The sequence below is a fragment of the Girardinichthys multiradiatus genome, chromosome 14 (assembly GCF_021462225.1).
Source record: "Girardinichthys multiradiatus isolate DD_20200921_A chromosome 14, DD_fGirMul_XY1, whole genome shotgun sequence".
Taxonomy (NCBI): domain Eukaryota; kingdom Metazoa; phylum Chordata; class Actinopteri; order Cyprinodontiformes; family Goodeidae; genus Girardinichthys; species Girardinichthys multiradiatus.
This window is the reverse complement of record NC_061807.1, coordinates 20,545,308-20,565,991: the sequence shown is the minus strand read 5'-3', so window position 1 is coordinate 20,565,991 and position 20,684 is coordinate 20,545,308. Positions and strand designations below refer to the sequence as shown.

Below are 20,684 nucleotides of genomic sequence, written 5' to 3'. Positions count from 1 at the left end.
CGGCTGCTCCTCCCGGTCTCATTCCTCTTTTTTTTTATCCTTCAAACCAGAGAGCCGGAGGATGGAGCAGGTCCTGCACCGTCCGTGAGCGGGTCACAGAGGAGGAGGAGGAGACGCGGGAAGGACACCAGCAGCAGATGAGGCGCATTTGCCGTAGGCCCCGCCATCGTGAAATCGGACACCGACTTGCGGAGGCGGATGGGGTGACCGTGCTCCCTGCTTCTCCGCCGCTACCGCCGGGGAGGCCCATGACTTCCGACGTTACCTGCGTGGGAGCTGCCCGCGGTCGGTTGTAAGGTGGAGGAAGGAGACAGGGAAAGGGGAGGAAAATGCAGACGGAGGAGGAGACGGCCGCCGCAGAAGAGCCCATTTTGGAGGAAGGATCGGGACGAGAGCAGGTGAGGGAAGGACGTCCTCTGATTTGTTTTGTTTTGTTTTTTCTTCTCGAGTCACGTTTGTTTACACCTGAACAGAAGGTGTCCAGTCTGTTGAGTCATTCTACCCCCTCCTCCCTTTAAGGAACCATTCAACCAGTTCTGGAGGCTCCCAAACAAACCCTTATTTCTTCATCCTCCTCATCCTGTAGTATGTGCATATTTGCGCTTGTCCGCTGCTGCTCTTTCATTGATTAAACGCGTCTTTTTGCTGTGCTCCCTTTCTTTGTGTGGCGCACACAAACAAGGACACACAGGAGGACCTTGACTTGAACGTGGATGGATGGAAACATGAGCGGCTCAGACGAGGAGATCTCTAGAAACCCTGTGGTGAAATAAAAAAAAAAAACCACCATCATTATGCTGCATGAAGCGTTCATTTCTTGGAATAGTAAAACATGGCATCCATCAGCTGTCACCTCAAAACTACAGAGGGGGATTACGTCACAGGGAAGCCACACACCCACCTCACATCCAAAATTACACCGTCACACACGTAATGAAAATAACACCTCCTTGCAATGCATTTTAGGACACAGTGCCTCCACTCCGCAGTGTTGTTTTCTTTTAAACATTAAATTAAATTAAACACCTATAAGGGCTGTAAAAAATGTATCTACATCCGTACAGGTGTGTTGTTTGTTGTGGTCACATTTAAACGTCTCAAATACATAAAGCAGCTTTTAGATGGTGATTAAAGGGGGTGGGGGGGGGGGCACTTGTCGTTTAATGCAGATTTAAAAAGGTTAGGAAGGTAAAGAGCTGGTAAGGTGGTCAAGTCGTTTCATTGTCAAAACAGCAGATGTTGGCCAGAAGGAACCAAGCTGTCCAAACCAACCTGGCTGTATGTGACGAGTCCCTCTCAACCTAATGTCTGCTTGTGCTACCCTTGGTGGCAACAACTGCCAGTGAGTCTTGTACAATGCTGTGGTGGAAAATGTTTTATCATCAGTCAACATCTTGCCTAACATCTTTTGGATCATCACCATGTGTTTTTGCAAATGAAAGGCAGGGCTTTCTGTTCGTTCAGCACTAGTTTTGGAAGTCCCTTTTCTCCAGTCTTTTTTTTCCTATCCATGAATCAGGAACACTGACCTTAGCTGAGGCTATTCAGGCCTACAGTGTTTTTGATGTATTTCTGGGCATCCTCCTGGATGAGTCATGAATGTGCTCTTGTAGTAGTTTGGGAGGCTGGCCACTCCTGGAAAGGTTCCCCACTGTTGATGTTTTCTCCATGTGTGGATAATGGATCTCAGTGGAGACCGTAGAAATGGCTTTGTAGCCATTTCCACGCTGATAGGTGTAAATGTTTCTCATCTATTGTTAAATTTCTTTAAATAGGGCCATTAAATGTTGTTTTTAACATATTTTAGCCTACTTCATGTTGTCAGACAGGTTCTAATTAAGTTTTCTGGACTCTACAGGTCAGACAGAAATCAGGCCTGGGTGTGGCTTGTAAATCTGAACTCAGCCTTCCAAAAACTGTGTTTAATGACAGTAGATTCATGATTTAACAGGTTAGATAATTAATTTTATAGCTGTTTTCCCTTAGTGGTCGAATCATTATTTGAAAGATGCTTTCTTTAATCTTTTAATCATTTTAATCTTTAATATTAAAACATATTTTATCTAAAAATAAAACAAAAAAAGAGCAACTGTAACCAAATTAAAAGGACAAAACTATAAATTCAATTCAATTCAAAAATACTTTATTAATCCCAAAGGGAAATTAAATGTTGTTATAGCTCATATTATGAAAGTTTCCTCAAAGAGTCGTTGTAGATGCTGATGGCTGTGGGCAGTAAGGATCTCCTGTAGTGCTCCGTCTTACAGCAGATCTGAAGAAGCCTCTGACTGATGACACTCTGTTGTTGTAGGACAGTCTCATGAAGAGGATGCTCAGGGTTCTCCATAAGGTTCTTCATTTTATGAAGAATCCGTCTTTCCACAATGATCTCCAGAGGTTCCAGAGGAGTCCCCAGAACAGAGCCAGCCTTTTTTGTCAGCTTGTTGAGCTTTTTTAAGTCCCTGGCTCTGATGCTTCCCCAGCAGATGATGACAGAAGAGATCACACTCTCCACAACAGACTTATAGAAGATATGCAGCATCTTGCTGCAAACACCAGAGGACCTAAGCTTCCTCAAGAAGTACAGTCTGCTCTGTCCCTTCTTGTAGATGGCTTCACAGTTGCATCTCCACTAGTCTGTTGTCCAGGTGAACACCGAGGTATTTATACTCCTCCACCACCCCCACTTCTTCTCCCATGATAGAAATAGTTTTTGACTTATTCCTGTTTCTCTTAAAATCTAAAATCATCTCCTTTGTTTTAGTCATGTTCAAAATGAGATGATTGTTTCCACACCATGCCACAAAGTGGTCCACCACCTTCCTGTACTCAGCTTCTTGTCCATCTCTGATCCACCCCACGACTGCAGAATCATCCGAGTATTTCTGCAGATGACAGGAGTCTGTCTTGTACTAGAAGTCTGAGGTGTACAGAGTGAAGAGGAATGGTGAGAGTACAGTCCCCTGTGGTGCTCCTGTGCTGCTGACTACCTGGTTAGACTCACAACCCTTCAGTCTCACAAACTGTGGTCTGTTTGTCAGGTAGTCTTTGATCCAGGAGATTGTTGAGGCCTCCACCTGAGTCTTCTGGAGTTTCTGACAAAGCAAATCAGGTTGGATTGTATTAAATGCACTGCAGAAATCAAAGAACATGATCCTCACAGTGCTGCTGGTTTTGTCCAGATGACAGTGGCTTTGTTGAATCAGGTGTTTGATGGTACCTTCAAGTCCAACTCCACAGCGATAAGCAAACTGAAGGGGGTCCTGATGGTTTACTGTTTGCTTACTCAGGTGGGCCAACAGGAGTCTCTCTAGGACCTTCATGATATGGGATGTCAGGGCAACAGGTCTATAGTCATTGAGGACTGATGGGTGAGTTTTCTTTGGTACCGGAACAAGACAGGAGGTCTTCCACAACACCGGAACCTTCTTCTGGGCCAGGCTAAGGTTGAAGAGGTGCTGCAGAATCCCACAGAGCTGCTCTGCACAGGCCTTCAGGACTCTAGGGCTGACATGATCTGGACCTGCAGCCTTATTCCGATTCAGTATCTCCAGTTGTCTCTTCACTTGACTTCTTGAGACACACAGGTGGAAGGGGGAAGCAAAGGAAGCATCAGCATCTTCTGATATCATTGAAGGCAAACATGTAGAAGCAGAAGGATCTAGGGCTGAGGTGGAAGATAAAAAATGTGAGGTGTTACTGGACAGCTGTGGGTCCTGTGGGTCAAAGGAGGGTGGAATATCTGTTTGGCTGTGAGCAGGAGAGGAGGATGCGAAGCTTGTTTCTGAACTGAACCTATTGAAGAATGTGTTCAGTTCATTGGCTCTGTCCAGACCTCCATCGGTCATCATCCTTCTGCTTGAAGCCTGTGATCTTCTTCATCCCTGTTCACACATCTCTGATATTGTTTTGACATATAAAGATATCAAGACATACAGCAGACCACAGTTACACAGCTTCAGATGTAAAGTAGAAAACTAAAGAGTGAAAAATTAAAAACCTTTTTTGATTCTTTACAAGTATAGCCATCTGGTGCAAAATGGTCTTGAAACGCTAACAGTGATGCTTCTATTGTTGCACAGTCAGTCTTACAAACACAAACATTGCTGTGAAACTGGAACCTACACTTTATCAAACAGGCTATTTCACTACACCACCAATATTAAATAGTGCAACTGGGCTGCCAAATAGACCACTTTAATAATAACCTAATCATATTTTGAAACATAAATGTAGCTTTTATTGTTGCTCTCATTGAACCAACAGTGGAAAAATAGTTCAAACCACAAAAAACTTAAGAGATGCACTATCCTTCAGCTGATCATCTACTATGCAGTAGTGTCCAGGTTGTGTGTAGATAACGAACATCCAGTTTAGAAGCCTTTCTATGCCTGATTGATTCATAGGTCAAGCTTAGATGACCTAAGAAACAAAGAATAATTCCTCTGAAAGTAGTTCATGGACAGAAAATGAGTGGAGAAACAGACAAAGTCCTAAGAAAAAAACCCATCAAAAAGCCTTGAGATTTATGGCTCAAATAAATCCTCTTAAATAACTTAATAAATAGTAGAAAGCCCTTGCAGATAGCAGAAAGTCTGAATGATGATGGAAGCTACTAATTGTTGGTAAAAGTGTGTTTTTAGTTCCAATTAGCTTTAGACTGTGTGACATCAGACCAAGGAAACTTTGTGTTGCAACTTAGAGAGGTAATTTTGCACATTATGTTCTGTAAACTAAGAACAATGTCAGAAGAGAGCGACTGCACCTCTATAATGTAAAGAGTTAACATGTAGATGGTGTGTTGAATGCTGCCTTTCACTTTATTTCACCACTTTCTCCTGCCTCTATCCATGCCTTCACTGCAGACAGTACAATGTAATCCAATGATGCAGCCTCCATCTGTTTTGTGCCTCCATTACTCTCTCATCCTCTCCTTCTCATCTCCTTCCTGTTTCAGACTCGCCCTATGGACTCTCTCTCTCTCTCTCTCTCCATTTAGCTCTCTCTTTCAAGCTTCTGCTCTTATCTCCATTAACTTTATTTGCTCTCACATTGACACGGCCATGCATGTGTGTTCCCAGAGCCATAATTACAAATGAGGCAGAGCTGCGTGATTGATATTAAAATGGCAATTCGGGCTCACATGTTCCTGCATGGAATCCTAATAAAAATGATTCAGATTAAGCTTTCCAGGTCGAGGTTTGTTGCATTTAACTAACCAGGGCTAATTTACCGTGAAAGCTTACTCGCAAATTATTGGACAGTGTTGGAGTGTAGAGGTTGACAAACAAATGTTCTGGATAAAAATGTTTCAGCAGCAACAGAAAACTCTTAAAAACTTGCATATAAATAAAATCTACAGTGTATAAGGGATTGTGCGTTGGAACATATGACAATAATACAATGCAGCAGCTTTGCAGGCATCATGTACCAGAAAGTGTTCAACTGTTTGATTCTTAGCGGTAAAATGTGCAAAACCACTCTTAGAGTCTTTGTCCAAAGGTTTTTGCTCACTGTCACTATTTGCTTATGATCAACATATGACACGCAACAGGTTTTTTAACGTTTACTTAAAATATATTCATATTGCTTAACTAATTGAAAAGTGAATTGAACAAATTTTAATATCAGCTGGAGCTGATTGAATATATTCAATCACTATTATCATCACAAGTCTCAATGTGTGCATTATCAAGATCGCATGAGGTTGCTTGAAAGCAACACTTGATCAGAGGATCTATTTCAACTGTCATGCATTCAGGTTCTGCATGCAGATTGCATCTTTGCCCCTCTGGATAGACTTTCAATGCCCTTGATGCCCTTACTTGGTGTTTATTTTTAGTGTCTGTGAGCTAAAGCTCACAAAGAGTGGTGGGGACATTGTGACGTAAGAAAAGAGTCAGAAAGGGTGTGTTAATCATATTAATATTGTGATTGCAATACTCAGCAGTATTCATTGCAATTACATGTTTTCCTGATATCGTGCAGCTCTGTTGTCAACTTATTGTTTTCCTCCACAAAAATAAAGACGTTAGCTAATGATTGCTAACTGTTGCTGGTGTCCTTTCTGTGAGCCGTTCAGCAACCAACGTAAACAGATCATGACCATTTTGTGTCCATAACATGGAAAGCTACAGTATATTAAGCACTCTGGATCATACATTCTTCTGTTTTTCCCAGCAATCTGCATGTTTTTCACCCTTTACGACATTCACAGTGGAAGAGAGACCATACTGGCTGCCGCAGCTATGTGCACTGCTCTGTGTATAGGAGGGTCTCTCAGAGCGCGGCTAAAATGTGGCTTTCAGACCTAAATTAGCATGAGCTGAACTAGTCGTAGACGTCAGCAGTGAACCTTGTTTTCCACAGCAGCCATCGAGGCAGAGCGTTCGGAATAAACAAGCAGATCCGGGGCTGTTTATCAGGCAATACCTGTCCCTAAATGACTCTGGTCCGAGTCACGGACAAAAAAGTCCTGATTGGGACGTCTTTAGATAGCAATATATACAGTTTACTGTAGAAATAATGCATATTTGTGTATCTGGGTCTATAAACGGTCCTTGTGGTGCTTCTACACCTTCACAGGAGGCACTTTTCCCCAAAGAGGTTCTGGAGCAAGCTTCATTAACACAACCTGGTTAATTAAAAGACCAACAGGGTCGGAAACAACATTTATGATTCAGTGTGAAATAATCCGTTGTGAGTTCAGCTGTGAGTGGTGCATTGACTTACTTAAACTGTGTAAAGCAAGTAAACTACAGTAAGATAAGAGGCAGTCAGCTTCTGACTCTAATTCATCATTATATTATCATTGAAAGATGGTGTTTTTACTCTTTTGATCTAAATTGAAACTAAACTATGGAGTTTTAAACATTTACAGCGTTTTGATTGGCTACTGTTCTCCATGAGCCCGCCCCCAGCTCCTGATGAAAGTAATTCTTCCCTCTGACAGCGACCTGGCACCTAGATAGTACTGGTTTTCAATGCTAGTGTCAGGGTTTTCTTCTCAGTGGAAAGACAAAGAACTGGTGCTTAGAGAGCAAAAATACCAGTTTGGTGAAAAAAAATGAAATTGAAACCGGTTTGGTGAAAAAAAATGAAACTGAAACCGGTTTGGTGAAAAAAAATGAAACTGAAACCGGTTTGGTGAAAAAAAATGAAACTGAAACCGGTTTGGTGAAAAAAAAATGAAACTGAAACCGGTTTGGTGAAAAAAAAATGAAACTGAAACCGGTTTGGTGAAAAAAAATGAAAATTAAACCGGTTTGGTGAAAAAAAATGAAACTGAAACCGGTTTGGTGAAAAAAAATGAAACTGAAACCGGTTTGGTGAAAAAAAATGAAACTGAAACCGGTTTGGTGGAAAAAAAATGAAACTGAAACCGGTTTGGTGAAAAGGGCCTCTTGCAGTGGTGTAAAAAAGTACCCTTTTTGATTAGTTTTTATTTATTTTTGTGTCACACTAAAATGTTTCAGATCCTCAAACACATCCTTTAATTCAGCCACAATGGAGGGTTTACGACCAACCTGTTTAAGTCATCTCAGCCAGATTGAGGTCCAGACTTTGACATTTTTTGTTTTTAGGCCATTCAGCGGGGAAATGCTGGTGTGCTTTGGATCTTAAGAGCTTAAGGTCACAAAATAGTGGCCAGATATTTCCCTTCAAGATTTTCTGGCAGAGAGCAGAATTTATTGTTCCATCAATTTCAGCTAGTTTTCCCAAATCCTGAAGCAGTAAAGTTGACCCAGACCATAACACTACCACCACCATGTTTGACTGTAACAATGTTTTGTAAAATGCTGTTACTTTTATGCCTGATGTGACTGGACTCACACCTTCAAAAAGTTCAGCTTTTGTCTTGTTCTTTGAGATCATCAAGAACCTTCTTAGCAACTGTGTGACAGGCCTTTGTGTTATTATTGGTCAGCAGTGGTTTTGCCCTTGGTACCCTCCTGTGAATACCATTTGTTCTCTCTTTCGTGTTGTTGAATCTTAAACACTGATCTTAACTGAAGCACTGACGTAGTTGTTGTTCAGGGTTCCTATTGGACTTTGGATGAGTCTCCAATGTTCTATTGGAATGATATGGCAAGGTTCCCCACTGCTCCATGACTTCTTCATTTGTGGATAATGGGATTTACTGCGGTTTTCTGGAGCCCCAAAGCCTTAGAAATGTCATTGTGACTCTTTCCAGACTCATGGATGTCAGTGACTTTGTTTCTCATGTGTCCTTGAATTCCTTTAGATTGGGATTGAGATCGTTTAGCCTACTTCATGTTGTCAAACAGGTTCTTTTTGAATGAATGGTTCCTTTATTTTTGTAGTAATGAGTTTGGTTACGTATATACAGGTTGTCCACCAGAGGGCTCTGTGGGTACAGCTTAGAAATGCTATACTGTAATGTTGTGTTAGAAGAAGAGTTACTGCTCAAAGGAAAACGTCTACAGTCAGAATGTAACTACTATGAAGACTATTATTGGGTGCCAATTAAACCCCGTTCTTGTGGAACCGATGTCTGGTGAGTTGCTACAATTTTACAGGTCAGGCTGTTTCAGGCCTGGTTGTAGCTGATGAAATTGAACAAAAAAGTATTTAGGTCATGATTTAAGGGGCCACTTACTTTTCTTTTCACACAGGGCCATGTTGGTCTTATTCCACTTAACAAATAAAATCTTTATTGGAAAACTGCTTTTTCTGTTTATTAGGTTATCGTCATCTGATATTAACATTTGTTTGATCTTCAACATTTAAGTGTGACGAAAAGGCCAAAATAGAAGAAATCTGTAAGGTGAAAAATGCTTTTTCACAGCGCTGTAATTAGAAATAAAGGGAAATGACTATGAAGAAACACACCCATCTATAAACAGTCACACAGCTGCAGATGTAAGGTTCAAAACTAAAGGGTAGAACATCTTTCAGGAATATTAAAACAACCCACTTAGTCTGCTGCTACATGATGGTTATATATTCAAACCTCTAACAGAACCAGCCACGGTTGGTGTGTTTTTGGTTGAGTTGTAAATTAAGTGCTTAGATCTCTGCAAACTATTCAAAGAAGAATATTAAACAATTCAAGGTGACCAAAGTAGAGAAACCTCCATCATTTTAACAAGGTAGAAGAACAAAGTCATTGAGAGATTTACATGATCTGTCCAGCCAAGCAAAGCCCTCAAAGGTGAAAGGTGAAGTCAAAGACATGGCAGCCTGCCGACACCTGAACTCAGCTGATCCAGTGAAACCGTCTCCTATCCTAGAACCGGATCACCCCATTAATGTCATCGTCACACACGATTGTGGTAACCTGATTTTTCTCGGGAGGCTTTTTTGGGGAACGGGCTGGAGGACAAATCTGGTTAGAGTTATGCAGAGTGAAGGCCCAGCATGCTGGATAAAGGTTCATGGTTAATCATCTGACTTGGTCGATTTGTAATGTGACGGCTAAGAACAACGCGAGACTATTCCAAGTATTATTTAAAAACCAAATCTAACTGGTGGCCCGGCATGGTGTAGCTGTAGAGTGACAGAGGCTATTTGTCCTCGACGCAGCCGTCCTGAGATCGACTCAACCTCAGGACACTTGGCTGCATGTCTTCCACCTTCCTTCTCTTTCCCTGCTCCCTTTGCTGTCTGAAAACCGTCAATAAACAGCACTACTGCCTCAGAACAGAAGAAACATCCCATTTAGTGAATGGTCTGAAAACGTTTTCAGTTAGGATATTCATAGTAGATCCATAGTTCATTTCTGAAAGCTCAACCTTCAGCTGGACGTTGTTACAGATTTTATTAATCTCTTCAAGGAAGTGTTATTGCACTAATGTGGCACTATCTTGCACATTTGCTTTACTCTTAAAGGGTTGACTCATTTACTTTTTTGTGTCCTATATAGAGTATCGTGCAAAAGGTTTAAACCACCACCAACTTTCTTTCCCAGGAGCTATCCGTTTCCCTACTTCCAAATATTTCTGACAAAGCAGCCAACAAAAAGTCCAAAGGAAGACTTTTAACATATGTTAGAAAACCTGGAGAAATGATGATCAAGAGTACTTTAAAATATTCAGAAGATCATCTTGCCCCCAGAAAGCCAGGTATAAGAGAATGAAGGAAAAAAAGAGACTTGTGCACGTGATTTTAGTTTTATGGTTTCTTTTTTTTTTTATGAATTTATTTTCCTAACCGTTGTTTTCATAACTGGAAATGACTTACAAGCTACTACGTTTATTGAATGTCATTTATAGTCGAACGATTACACCATGGCTATCTCAGTAAGTGCTAACAATTTAGCCGTCATGCTGTTTGTAGCCTGACACTCCAGAATGGTTCAACGCAGTCCTGATAAAAGGAAATACATTTAGATTGTGCTCTGCAGGCATCAGAAGCACATTTTCCTCACTTCCCTACCTCATTCGCCACCCACGTACTGGGGCAGCTAATTATAGCCGCTCCAGTCACACCTAACGAGCTGAATCGGTTCGAGCGCAGAATCGATGTGGGAGAGAGTGATTCTATTAAACACTTTATAAAGGGAAAGGTGTGTGAACAGGCTCTGTGTGGTGGACAGATGGAGAACTGTGTGCAAAGAGGGGATTTGAAGAACACCTTGCCAGACCTGCTTCCAAAAAAACAATAATCTGTAGATGTTGGTGGCCATTTATGAACCAGAGAGCTAATTGAAAGTTTACTTGAAACATTACAAAAACAAAGAAACTCTGGCGAAGATAGCGTGGCGTTAGCAGTGTGAGTAAAGCCAGGGTAGATCTACTGTTTGCACAGAGTGGTGAAAAGCTCCCCGTGCCTAAAATATGAACCCTAGCTGAAGGATTCAATCCCCACTGCTGTACTCTGTATTACCAGCTGTCTGGTCGTGCAGGCTTTGGATGCTCGGGAATAAATGTGGTATTGTAATTAGTATTAGTTTGTGGTGCAGTTTAAAAAAAACAAAAATCAAGAACTGTTATTTTTTTGCATAAATTTCTGATTGTCAAACAGATCTCAGCGATGCGGTTTTAATAAATCGCCTTGTGCTTTATGCTTGTAAATGTTTCTTAATAGCTTTTAGCTGGTACAGTCCTCAGCGGTGGCCCCTGTACATGGTTTAATAATAATGTTTTGTGCAAAAGAAATGCCCTGAAAAACATATAGAAAATACGTAGGGATGCACAGACACTGTATTATTTATTATTAAAGAAATATAATCCATTTGGTTTCGTGATCATTGTTCCTTTGTGAGTGCAATTAGAAGCTCCTATATAAATATAATAGTTTTACTCCTGGGGGTAGAAATATACAGAGATTTATGGTTTTGTTTGACACCTACATCAGCATGAATCCGGAGACCTGATAGAGATTTTCAAGCTAGCTTTGTTTTGCATTAGACAGACAGAAGTTTATTGAGCAACCTTGTTAATGTTGCTGAGTGTTGAGAGTTGGCATATAAGTTGTTGTTTTTTTAATTACTGGTTTCTTATTGGCTCTGCTGTTGCTCTGAGTTTGAGCTCAGTGACCCCACATGTCTTCCTGCTTTCTCTCCCAGAGAGACCTGGCACTGTAAGTGCAAATGAGAATAATTTGACTCCTGTCTTGGGGCCGATTTTTGCCACACCGGCTACGTTGTTGCAGACTCTTGATGAAATTGTTGGAAAGCCGGACTCTGTAACAGGTGCATGTTTTACTGCCAACATATTCTCTCCCTCTTGCACTTTTTATTCAAAAGATATTCTGTTAAAGAAGGTGGAGAGAAAGAAGTCATGTAGTTCATGATCATTTCTGTCCCTCCAATGCTCTTCACCACCTCGCTCTGCACTGCACTTTTAGCCCGATCAATCCACTTGGAGACAGGCCTTTAAAGTGGAAATATGAGACGAGATCTATGGGTGGGGACAAAGGTGAAGGTAAGAGTCAGAGGGGTTATACAGTGCCTTGCAAAAATTGTCATAACCTTTGAGTCTTTTTATAGTTTGCAATGTTAGATATATATATCAGTAAAATCCAATCTAACCAATTCCCTCCTGTATTCACCTATTTGGTCATTAGAGTTCATCTGTGTGTAATTTCATCTCAACAAACAGCTGTTCTGTAAAGACCTCAGAGGTTTTTTGAGAACTTTAAGAAGCAAACATCATCATTATCTGAAGAAAACAGGTTCAGGGAGAAAGTTGTGAGAAGTTAAAAGCAGAGTTGGGCTATAAGCTTTGAACATCTCACTGAGCTCTGATCAATTTATCATCTGAAAATGGAAAGAGTTTGGATCAGCTGCAAACCTACTAAGATATGGACGTCCACCTAAACTGACAGGACAGACAAAGAGAGCATTAAGCAGCAAGGCAGCCAAGAGGCCCATGGTAAGCTACAGAGATCCACGCTAAGGTGGGAAAATACGTTGCAAAGAAGACTGTTGGTTAATTGAAGAGTGCCGAGAACAAAGTCAGTCATTTTCTACCACTTCTTCCATAATGGGTCGCGGGGGAGCTGGTGCCTATCTGTAGCAGTCTATGGGCGAGAGGCGGGGTACAACCTGGACAGGTCGCCAGTCCATCACAGGGCAACACACACACAACCAAGCACACACTCATTCATACACTTAAGGGCAATTTAGAGTTACCAATTAACCTAACAGACATGTCTTTGGACTGTTGGAGGAAGCCGGAGTACCCGGTGAGAACCCACACATGCACGGGGAGAACATGCAAACTCCATGCAGAAAGAGTCCCTGCAGAGTCGATCCCAGGACCTTCTTGCTGCAAGGCACCAGTGCTACCAACTGCACCACTGTGCAGCCCCCAAGAACAAAGTGTTGATTAAAAAACACATTAAAGGTGCTGTTTGCAGTTTGTTGAAGCCATCTAGGGGTCACCACACAACACTGAACACATCAAACCCGTGGAGAAACATGGTGCTGGCAGCATCATGCTATGGGGCTTTTCTTAGGGAATGTGTGGAGATGCTCTGAATTAGCCTAAGCTATTTTACAAAGAAGAATTACTGATGCAAGAAAACTTGCTGTATACAAAGGATAACGCATAGAAAAGCTTTTGAGAGAGATAATAACACACAAGTCCTTTTTTAAAGTGACTGCTGTTATTAGCTGCTTCTTGAGGGTTAGTTTCATCATGGTGAACAGCTGGTTGAGATGTCCATTGATTCTGCCTCATAACATTTGTCCTTGACAATGAGGAGATGAAGGAAAAAATCTAAAGCTCTTTGTGTCCAGTTTCCCAGCAAATATCATATTGTGGCTCAACTGTGCTGAAAAGAAATCTGTGTACATGAGAGAAGGAGTGAGTGGTAATGATTGAGGGAATGGGGCCTCGTGTGGTAGATAAATGGAGAGAGAGATGCTGACAGAACTGGCAGACTTGACTGAGAGGAGAGAAGGACCCTGGTGTCATCCCATCTGCCTTTATTTCCTGTTTGCCGTCTCCCTTTTTGTCTTGTATTATTCCCTGCGAAGCGAAACAGGAAACAGACAATCCTCGGTCTTTATCGGGAAAGAAATCAAACACATTCACTCTTAGCCTGTGACACTTTTTTCTTGTCTTTTGGCGCAAGCCGCCCGTCTGCCCCTCCATCATTCATGCACGCACACAAATTGCATCAGCATCAAAGTGCTGCTGAGGTTAGAGTCGAGTCAGTTGGCTGGGGAGCTGTCTAGAAGCATCGTTCCCATCTAAATTATTTACATATTCTCCTCTGGCTGCGTTACATTGCTGAGAACGTGCATGTGGATTGAGAAGGAAGAGGAGGAAGCACATTGGACCAGCTAGGATTGTGTATCTGAAGTGAGTGCACTGCAATGTGATGTCTTCACTATGCGAGTGAAGCTGTGTGCACTTAAAACACTGTGTGTGCGCCTAATGTGCAGCACTTATCCTCAGATGGGTATGGAGTAGTTATAATGCATTCCTTTGGTCGAGGCCTCGGCCTGCACACGGGGTCGGAAATCTGACCCCGTTTACCAAACAGGAAGGTTATAAATACTTTACCAGACAAGGGGCCTGAGCCACATCTTTATTCCTTCCTTGACAAAAACATTGAAATCTTTTTCACGTGATAAAATATTAGCACCGAGGCATGTTGCATTATTTAGTGCCGTTTTGAATGTCAGCGTGGAGGCCTGTACAAATTGTCAGACATGCTAGATGTGTTGCATAAAGAAACATGCGGTTAGAAGCTCTTTCTCTGTGCTCCCACAGCAAAAGCCCACGCAGCAGTCCCTGGCCTCCTCCCTGTGCAGAGAGTCCCACTGGAAGTGCCTCCTCCTGACCCTCCTCATGTACGGTTGTTTCGCCACGCTGGCCTGGTGCGCCCTGTGTCGAGTGCCCGTCCTCGGCTCCTCCTCCTCCATATCTCTTGGTGCCGACGACGACGCCACATCCGCGGCCTACTACAACGACATCCTTCACTTGGAGAGTCCGTGCTCCAGCGGTTACGTCTACATCCCCCTGGCCTTCCTGGCAATGCTGTATGTGGTTTACCTGGTGGAGTGCTGGCACTGCTTCTCTAAGACGGCCATGTTGGCTCATGCTGAATTCCAGGTACCTGACTTTTACCTGCATTGTTCAACTCTACACACATTTTTGTTTCTGTAAAGGTATAGAAGACTGTAACTGTTTGAATTTTTTTGCTATCAAGAAGGCGATTTTCTAACTTTTTTTTTTTTTTTTAGGAGTTCGGGTGCTTTTTTATTAGTTTTCTATCCAGCGCTGCATCTGTCATTTATATGTAAAATAAACATTTTAGGTCTTAATGTTCACTCCCAGGGGTTGCTATGACTAATGTACATTAATCAAAAGCGGCAATTGTTTTACTCAACAAACCAAATGGCTGTCTAGATACAAAGTTTAACTGTTGATAAGATTAATCCATGTTGGCTTATAACTACTGAGCCATAAGGCAAAGCATCACAAATTATATTCTAGAAATACTTTATTGATCAAACTGAATGTTAGGTTAACGATGGTAATAATAATTTTGTATCGTATAATTCAGACATGATAATATGAAAATAATATTTGGAGCTATTGCATAAACAAGCCCACTCCCATTTTTTTGCTGCACTGAATAACAACAAAAACCTTTTAATTAAATCTTCCCCTAGGGTTTCTGCATATTGTTAGCCTCCTAGCATAATTGCCTAAGTCATATGACAAAAGGCAACTATGCTAGGAGGCTAACGATATGTTGCTTAAAGATGAAGCAAAATACATAAATACATACCGACAGTTATAGGGATGTCTTGGACATTATAAGAGATAAGAGGATGAAATCTATATCCTACATTGGATCTTTAGGTAATGTACCAATTTTGTTAAACATTCAACTCTAGGGGGCGCTATAATGTGAGGACTTTTATGTTCCAAAAAACAACTGAACAGATTTTCACGTAATTTGATTAGTCTGTATTAGTTAAGTCAAATATAGGTTGAACACTTATGGGCCCTAAAAACAAGAAGCTAACTGCCTTTTAACGTTTTTCACCTCCTTTATTTTTCAGCTGGAAAAAGGTCCTTGTACCTGTTAAGGTCTGGATAAGGACTGCATAGAAAACAACTAAAAAAAGCAGCCAAAATCCAAAGAAAAGATTTTTATAGACCCTAGAAAAGTCTAAAGAACTGCTGATATAGACCACTCCGCAAAGGTTTTAAACTTCCCCACGTCTTTAAACATTCCTTTACTCTGACTAAAACAAAGAGTTCCAGAAGTTTCATCGGGAATATTTGCAAAATTCCTCCATTGTCCCAGAAACAAAAAGTGCCTCATCATGTAGAAAATGACTTGACCCGACCCAGTCTGCTTTGTCTCTTGTGTTCTGTAATGAAAAAACAGGCTGTTGAAAGATGATTTAGTTGCTTCTACCAAAAAACAATAATCATTGCAATATCCTGAAGGTTTGTCTTGTGCACAGCGGCTATTGTACACAAACAATAGCCATCTTATTGTTACTGCTTGTCTGGTTTTTTCCAGGCGGTTGTTTTTGAACCTGTCAGCTGCTGAAAGTCAACCAGCTTTTTTTTCTTGTTTTACATTAACTTGTTTGTTCTGTCAGGAAGTGTATGAGCGCGTGCAGAGACTCCAGCAGGCCACTCCATGTATTTGGTGGAAGGCCATCAGTTATCACTACGTGAGGAGGACCAGACAGGTGACCAGATACCGCAATGGAGACGCATACACCACCACACAGGTGAGGGGACTCGCTTTCTTTCATAATTGCTTTTCTGTCAGGTTTAAAGGTGGCGTATACCAACAAGAACAAGAACTGAAAATAGTTAAGTTTCTCCTCTCAGTATGATTAGATGAAGTAGTATCTTCCTTCAGCTGTCAGGAGATTAGACAGCGCTTGTTAGGGGGAGCAGCACCCGTCACATCTCTTCATGCCCAAGCAGCAGGCGGAGTTACTTTAGCAATCTGCGTAAATCCCTGGTTAGCAGTGTTTCTCCACCAGCCTGTGGCCATAGTCTCCATGGCAACACTGTCTGTACAGGCCAATAGGGGGCTTGTGCGGAGCAGATTCATGACACAGGGTTTGCAGCAAAGCAACTGTTTCGCTGTCGGCAGGGAAAGATATTAACATGTAGCTTCATTAGCACTCCCAGCAGAGTAACTGAGTCAGGGACGTTGTTATGGAGCCGGTCAAAAACAAAAACACAGTGGGCTTACATGCTGTGTATGAACTCACAGATGTAAATGATCTATCTTGTTATCTAAGGGCCGAAACATTAGCAAGCCGAGGTGTAGCTGTCTCTGCTGGTCAGCTCTAAGCCTTGCTTGGCTAACAGCTGTCCTGCTCAGCCTTGGTCTCCAAGCACATAATATTCAATGGCTCCTCACTTGGTCAGCTGGCTTCTTCCCCAGCAGTCGACTAGGCAGTTCCTCCTCCATAATCTGTGGTGTGTAATCTTCTATAAAACAACTAAAAGGTCTACACTAATCTCCATTTAAGCCCAAAAAACATTTGTTTTTACTGAAGAGTGGCTAAAGAAAACAGAGAGCTCCACATATCTTTATATCTTGAATTCCAAAACAAATAGAAAAATAAGAAAACATAAAAGTAATCTTGTCTATTTAATTTTTTACCATTACCTTTCACCTTTCTTCTTCAGGTCTACCATGAGCGGGTGAACACTCATGCCTCCAGTTCAGAGTTTGACTACGCCCGCTACGGGGTCAAAGATGTGTCAAAGGAGCTGCTCGACCTGGAGCGGCACCCTGCTGTTCGCCTTCGCTTCACTAAGTGTTTCAGGTACCAGTTAACTAGTCAGCTCCGTAGTTTTTTGAATTAGAATTTAGTTCACAAGTAAAGCTGATCTTTACTTGACTTTTGTTTCTAATTTATTAAATGTTTGTGCTTTAGCTTCTCCAGTGCTCGTGCTGAAGCTGCTTACCTCACTCAGGTAAGATGAAGCAGAAAGCATGCCTAACCCTTCATAGTTGCTTATAAAGTGCCTTACAACCACAGCAAAGGTATTTCATTGGGAGTTTATGTGACCAACATAAAGTAGTGCAGAATTAGGATCTAGAAGGAAAAATAACACATGGTTTTCAACATTTTTTACAAAAATATTTACAAAAGTGTGGCGTAGGTTTGTAGACTACCCTGTTTACTCTGGGTGCAACGATTTGCCTTTAGACGCCTCGTAATTAATAAACAGAGTTCACCTGTATGTGATTTAATCTCAGATTGTTTGTTAGAAACATTAGCTTTCAAACAGCATCATGAAGACCAAGGAACACATCAGACATGTCAGGATAAAGTCCTAAGGTCTGAACATCTCGCTGAGCTCTGTTCAGTCAATCATCTGTAAATAGAAAAGGTGTGGCTCACCTGCTAGCCCAAAACACAGGCATGGATGTCCACCTAAACGGACAGGCCGAACAAGGTAGGCATTAATCAGAGAGGCGACCATGAGACCAGTAGTAACTCTGGAGGAGCTTTTAAAGATTCATAGCTAAGGTAGGAAAATGTGTTGGAGGGCAATTATTTGTTTAGCACTCCACAAATCTGCTCTCTATAGAGTGGAAAGAAGAAAGTGGTTGCTGAATGAAAAACACAAGACTCTTGAAATTTGCCAAAAGCCATATAAGGGACACAGAAAACATGTTAAAGAAGGTGCTCTGCTGAGGTGAGACGAACGTTTTACTTTTTGTCTACATTCAGAATTACATAAACCTTAACACTGCACATCACCCTGAACACATCATCCCCACAGTGAAACATGGTGGAGGCAGGTCCAGGCTGTGATCATTTTTTGTTGGTAAGAGCTGGAGGAAAGATGGTTGAAGCCAAATGTAGAGCAATCCTGAAAACATGTCAGAGGCTGGAAAGGCTCTTCAGACTGAGGTGGAACCCCTACCAGCAGGACGACAGCCCTAAAAATGCAGCCACGGTTACAATAGTTTAGATCAAAACATATTCATGTGTCAGAATGGCCTAGTCAAAGACCCAATCTAAATCCAGCAGGTATTCTTTGGCAATTAAACAAATTATGTTCTCAGGTGATATCCATGTAATCCAACTTAGTTTGAGCTATTTTGTAAAGAATTGTATTTATAGCCCAATAAATTACAGACAATTGGACTCCATTTACTACTTAGGGTCGTTCTAAAGGCACTGGATTTTATTTATCGGTTTAAAAATATATATATCTTTTTCCTTCAACTTTATGATTATGCTTTGTTTTGCTCTATCACATATAGTTTCATGAAAGTGTGTGTTTTTAATGTAAAAATGTTGAATGCTTTTGCAGGGGGCTGCATTGTTTAAGCAACTTAAATATTCCTTTTATCATAATTTAGTGGGTTTCATTATTGTTTCCTCCTTTAAAAAACTTCAGTTCAGGTTAAAAGTTTCAGTTCATCTGTAACTATTAGGTTTATCATAACTCTGAAAACACAAAAGATGTCAAACCAATTCAAGTTTAGGACTTTTATTAGATGAGAATCTCACAAAAATTCTAACTGAATGTTTTTTGCATGTTGTAATTTCTCTGTGACTCCAAGCGAGCGCGGTTCTTCGGAGAAAATGAGGGGCTCGACGACTATATGGAGGCCCGGGAGGGAATGCACCTAAAAAACGTGGATTTCCGGGAGCATATCCTAGCTTTCCCAGATCCTGCTCATCAGCCGTGGTTTTCAAGGCACAGGGTGTTCTGGCTGGCTTCGGCTTTCCTCCTGTCGTGGCCGCTCCGGGTCGTGTCGGAATACCGCACCGCATATGTCCACCACCACGTGGAGAAGCTGTTTGGTGAGGACGAGGACGCCGGCGGAGGTGGGGGAGTTGTTGGAGGAGGGCAGGGTGGAAGCGGCAGAAGCGATGTGGTGGAAGGAGGGACTGAGAATGGAATCCATCCGGGAGGAATTGGGATTGGGTTCGGACTCAACGGGACAAGCTACAGAGCCATCTCTCGTGTCAACACAGTGGACATGACCGAGCTGGAGTGGCACATCCGTTGTAACCAACAAATGGTCCCGAGCTATTCTGAGGCCCTCCTTATGGATTTAGACTCAAGTGGAAGCACAAATCCCACAGCCTCCACACCAATCTCTGGACCTCCAGGGATCACTCCCACCCAGGGCCCTCACCCACCACCTCTGGCTCTGCCTGTGGTGTTCAACTCCGCTTACCTTCTGCAGAGCTGCCCCAGATGCAGGAGAACCACATCGAGTTCCAGTCTTCCCTCCAGGTTAAGGGCTCCAATGGGAACCACAGCCCTCCTGAATGCTACTGTGGCCGGGATCCGGACAGCAGGGCCGGGAAGTGGAGGTCTAGGAGGAAGACTGGTGCTCAGTCGAAGCGGATTCTCTCTGGGGAGACTGGGAGGTGGGCGACAGAACAGCTTGTTTCATTCAAGAAGCATTGGAGGAGGACTGGGAGGCAGCAGGGAAGATGGAGCAGGGAGCGGGGGTGGAGGAAGCAATGGGGGCAGTGGTGGAGGAGGTGGGAGTGGAGGATTCTTAGGAATAGGCTCAAGACAGAACAATGAAGAGACCAGGGGGGTCCTTGAAGGCGAAGGGGATGAGGAGGAGGAAGAGGAACAGGTGAGGATACAGGAAAGTGGGGGAAGAGAGAGGGATGAGGAAGCAGAGCAGGGAGGAGGTGGAGAGGGTAGAGAGGCTGAGAGGGATCGACCTCCATCCTACCAGGACGCTTTCTTCTTTCCTGTCCTCATAATACATGGAGAGGAGAGCTGCCATGCTGGTGATGACATGTGAGATAGAGAAAGAAAAACGCATGAAGAGCAGGACGGTTTGAGCAGGGCCTGAAAGTAAACACTGAGCACACAGGAAGGCGTGTGCTCAGACGGAGAACACAGATACGGGCAGAGCAAAGAGAAAAAGAGATGCTTGGATCTGATGCAGGTGGAGCTAGAGGTCCAGAAGAGTGAGGATAAACAGACAAGATAGGGACAACAAATGAAGGGGATATGAACACACGCAGTCAACCATCAGTAAACCCACAAGTTCAGGAGATCAGAGCTGTTGCAGAGTGCAGGCACGAGATAAAAATGAGTGCAAGTAAATCCTTGAAATTGCATGCTTTGCCAAGAAGAGGTGAGGGTGACAGAGCTTTTGAAATGTGTGTTTCCAGATATATCTATGCAGGAGCTGAAGTGGGAGGGCTAACAGTTCTAAAGATAGCCACTTGAAGAGCAGTTAAACACACTGAACATACTGAACGATAGAGAGAGTTT

The 20,684-nt window shown here is 42.4% G+C and overlaps 2 protein-coding genes across 2 annotated transcripts in view; both read left to right on the top strand.

Moving 5' to 3' along the window:
* Window positions 1-792, top strand: part of spag17 (sperm associated antigen 17) — a 42,719-nt gene extending 41,927 nt beyond the window's left edge. The window contains exons 51-52 of the mRNA XM_047385228.1: window positions 51-398; window positions 520-792. The gene's annotated coding sequence lies outside the window, so the exon portion shown is untranslated. The remainder of the gene's footprint in view (window positions 1-50; window positions 399-519) is intronic.
* LOC124880309 (transmembrane protein 151A) lies at window positions 330-20,205 on the top strand. The gene is made up of 6 exons (XM_047385355.1): window positions 330-398; window positions 14,190-14,531; window positions 16,043-16,177; window positions 17,097-17,236; window positions 17,348-17,387; window positions 18,994-20,205. Exons 1-6 carry the CDS (start codon window positions 330-332, stop codon window positions 20,203-20,205), a joined length of 1,938 nt encoding a protein of 645 aa, XP_047241311.1.
* The last annotated feature ends 479 nt before the right edge of the window (window positions 20,206-20,684 follow it).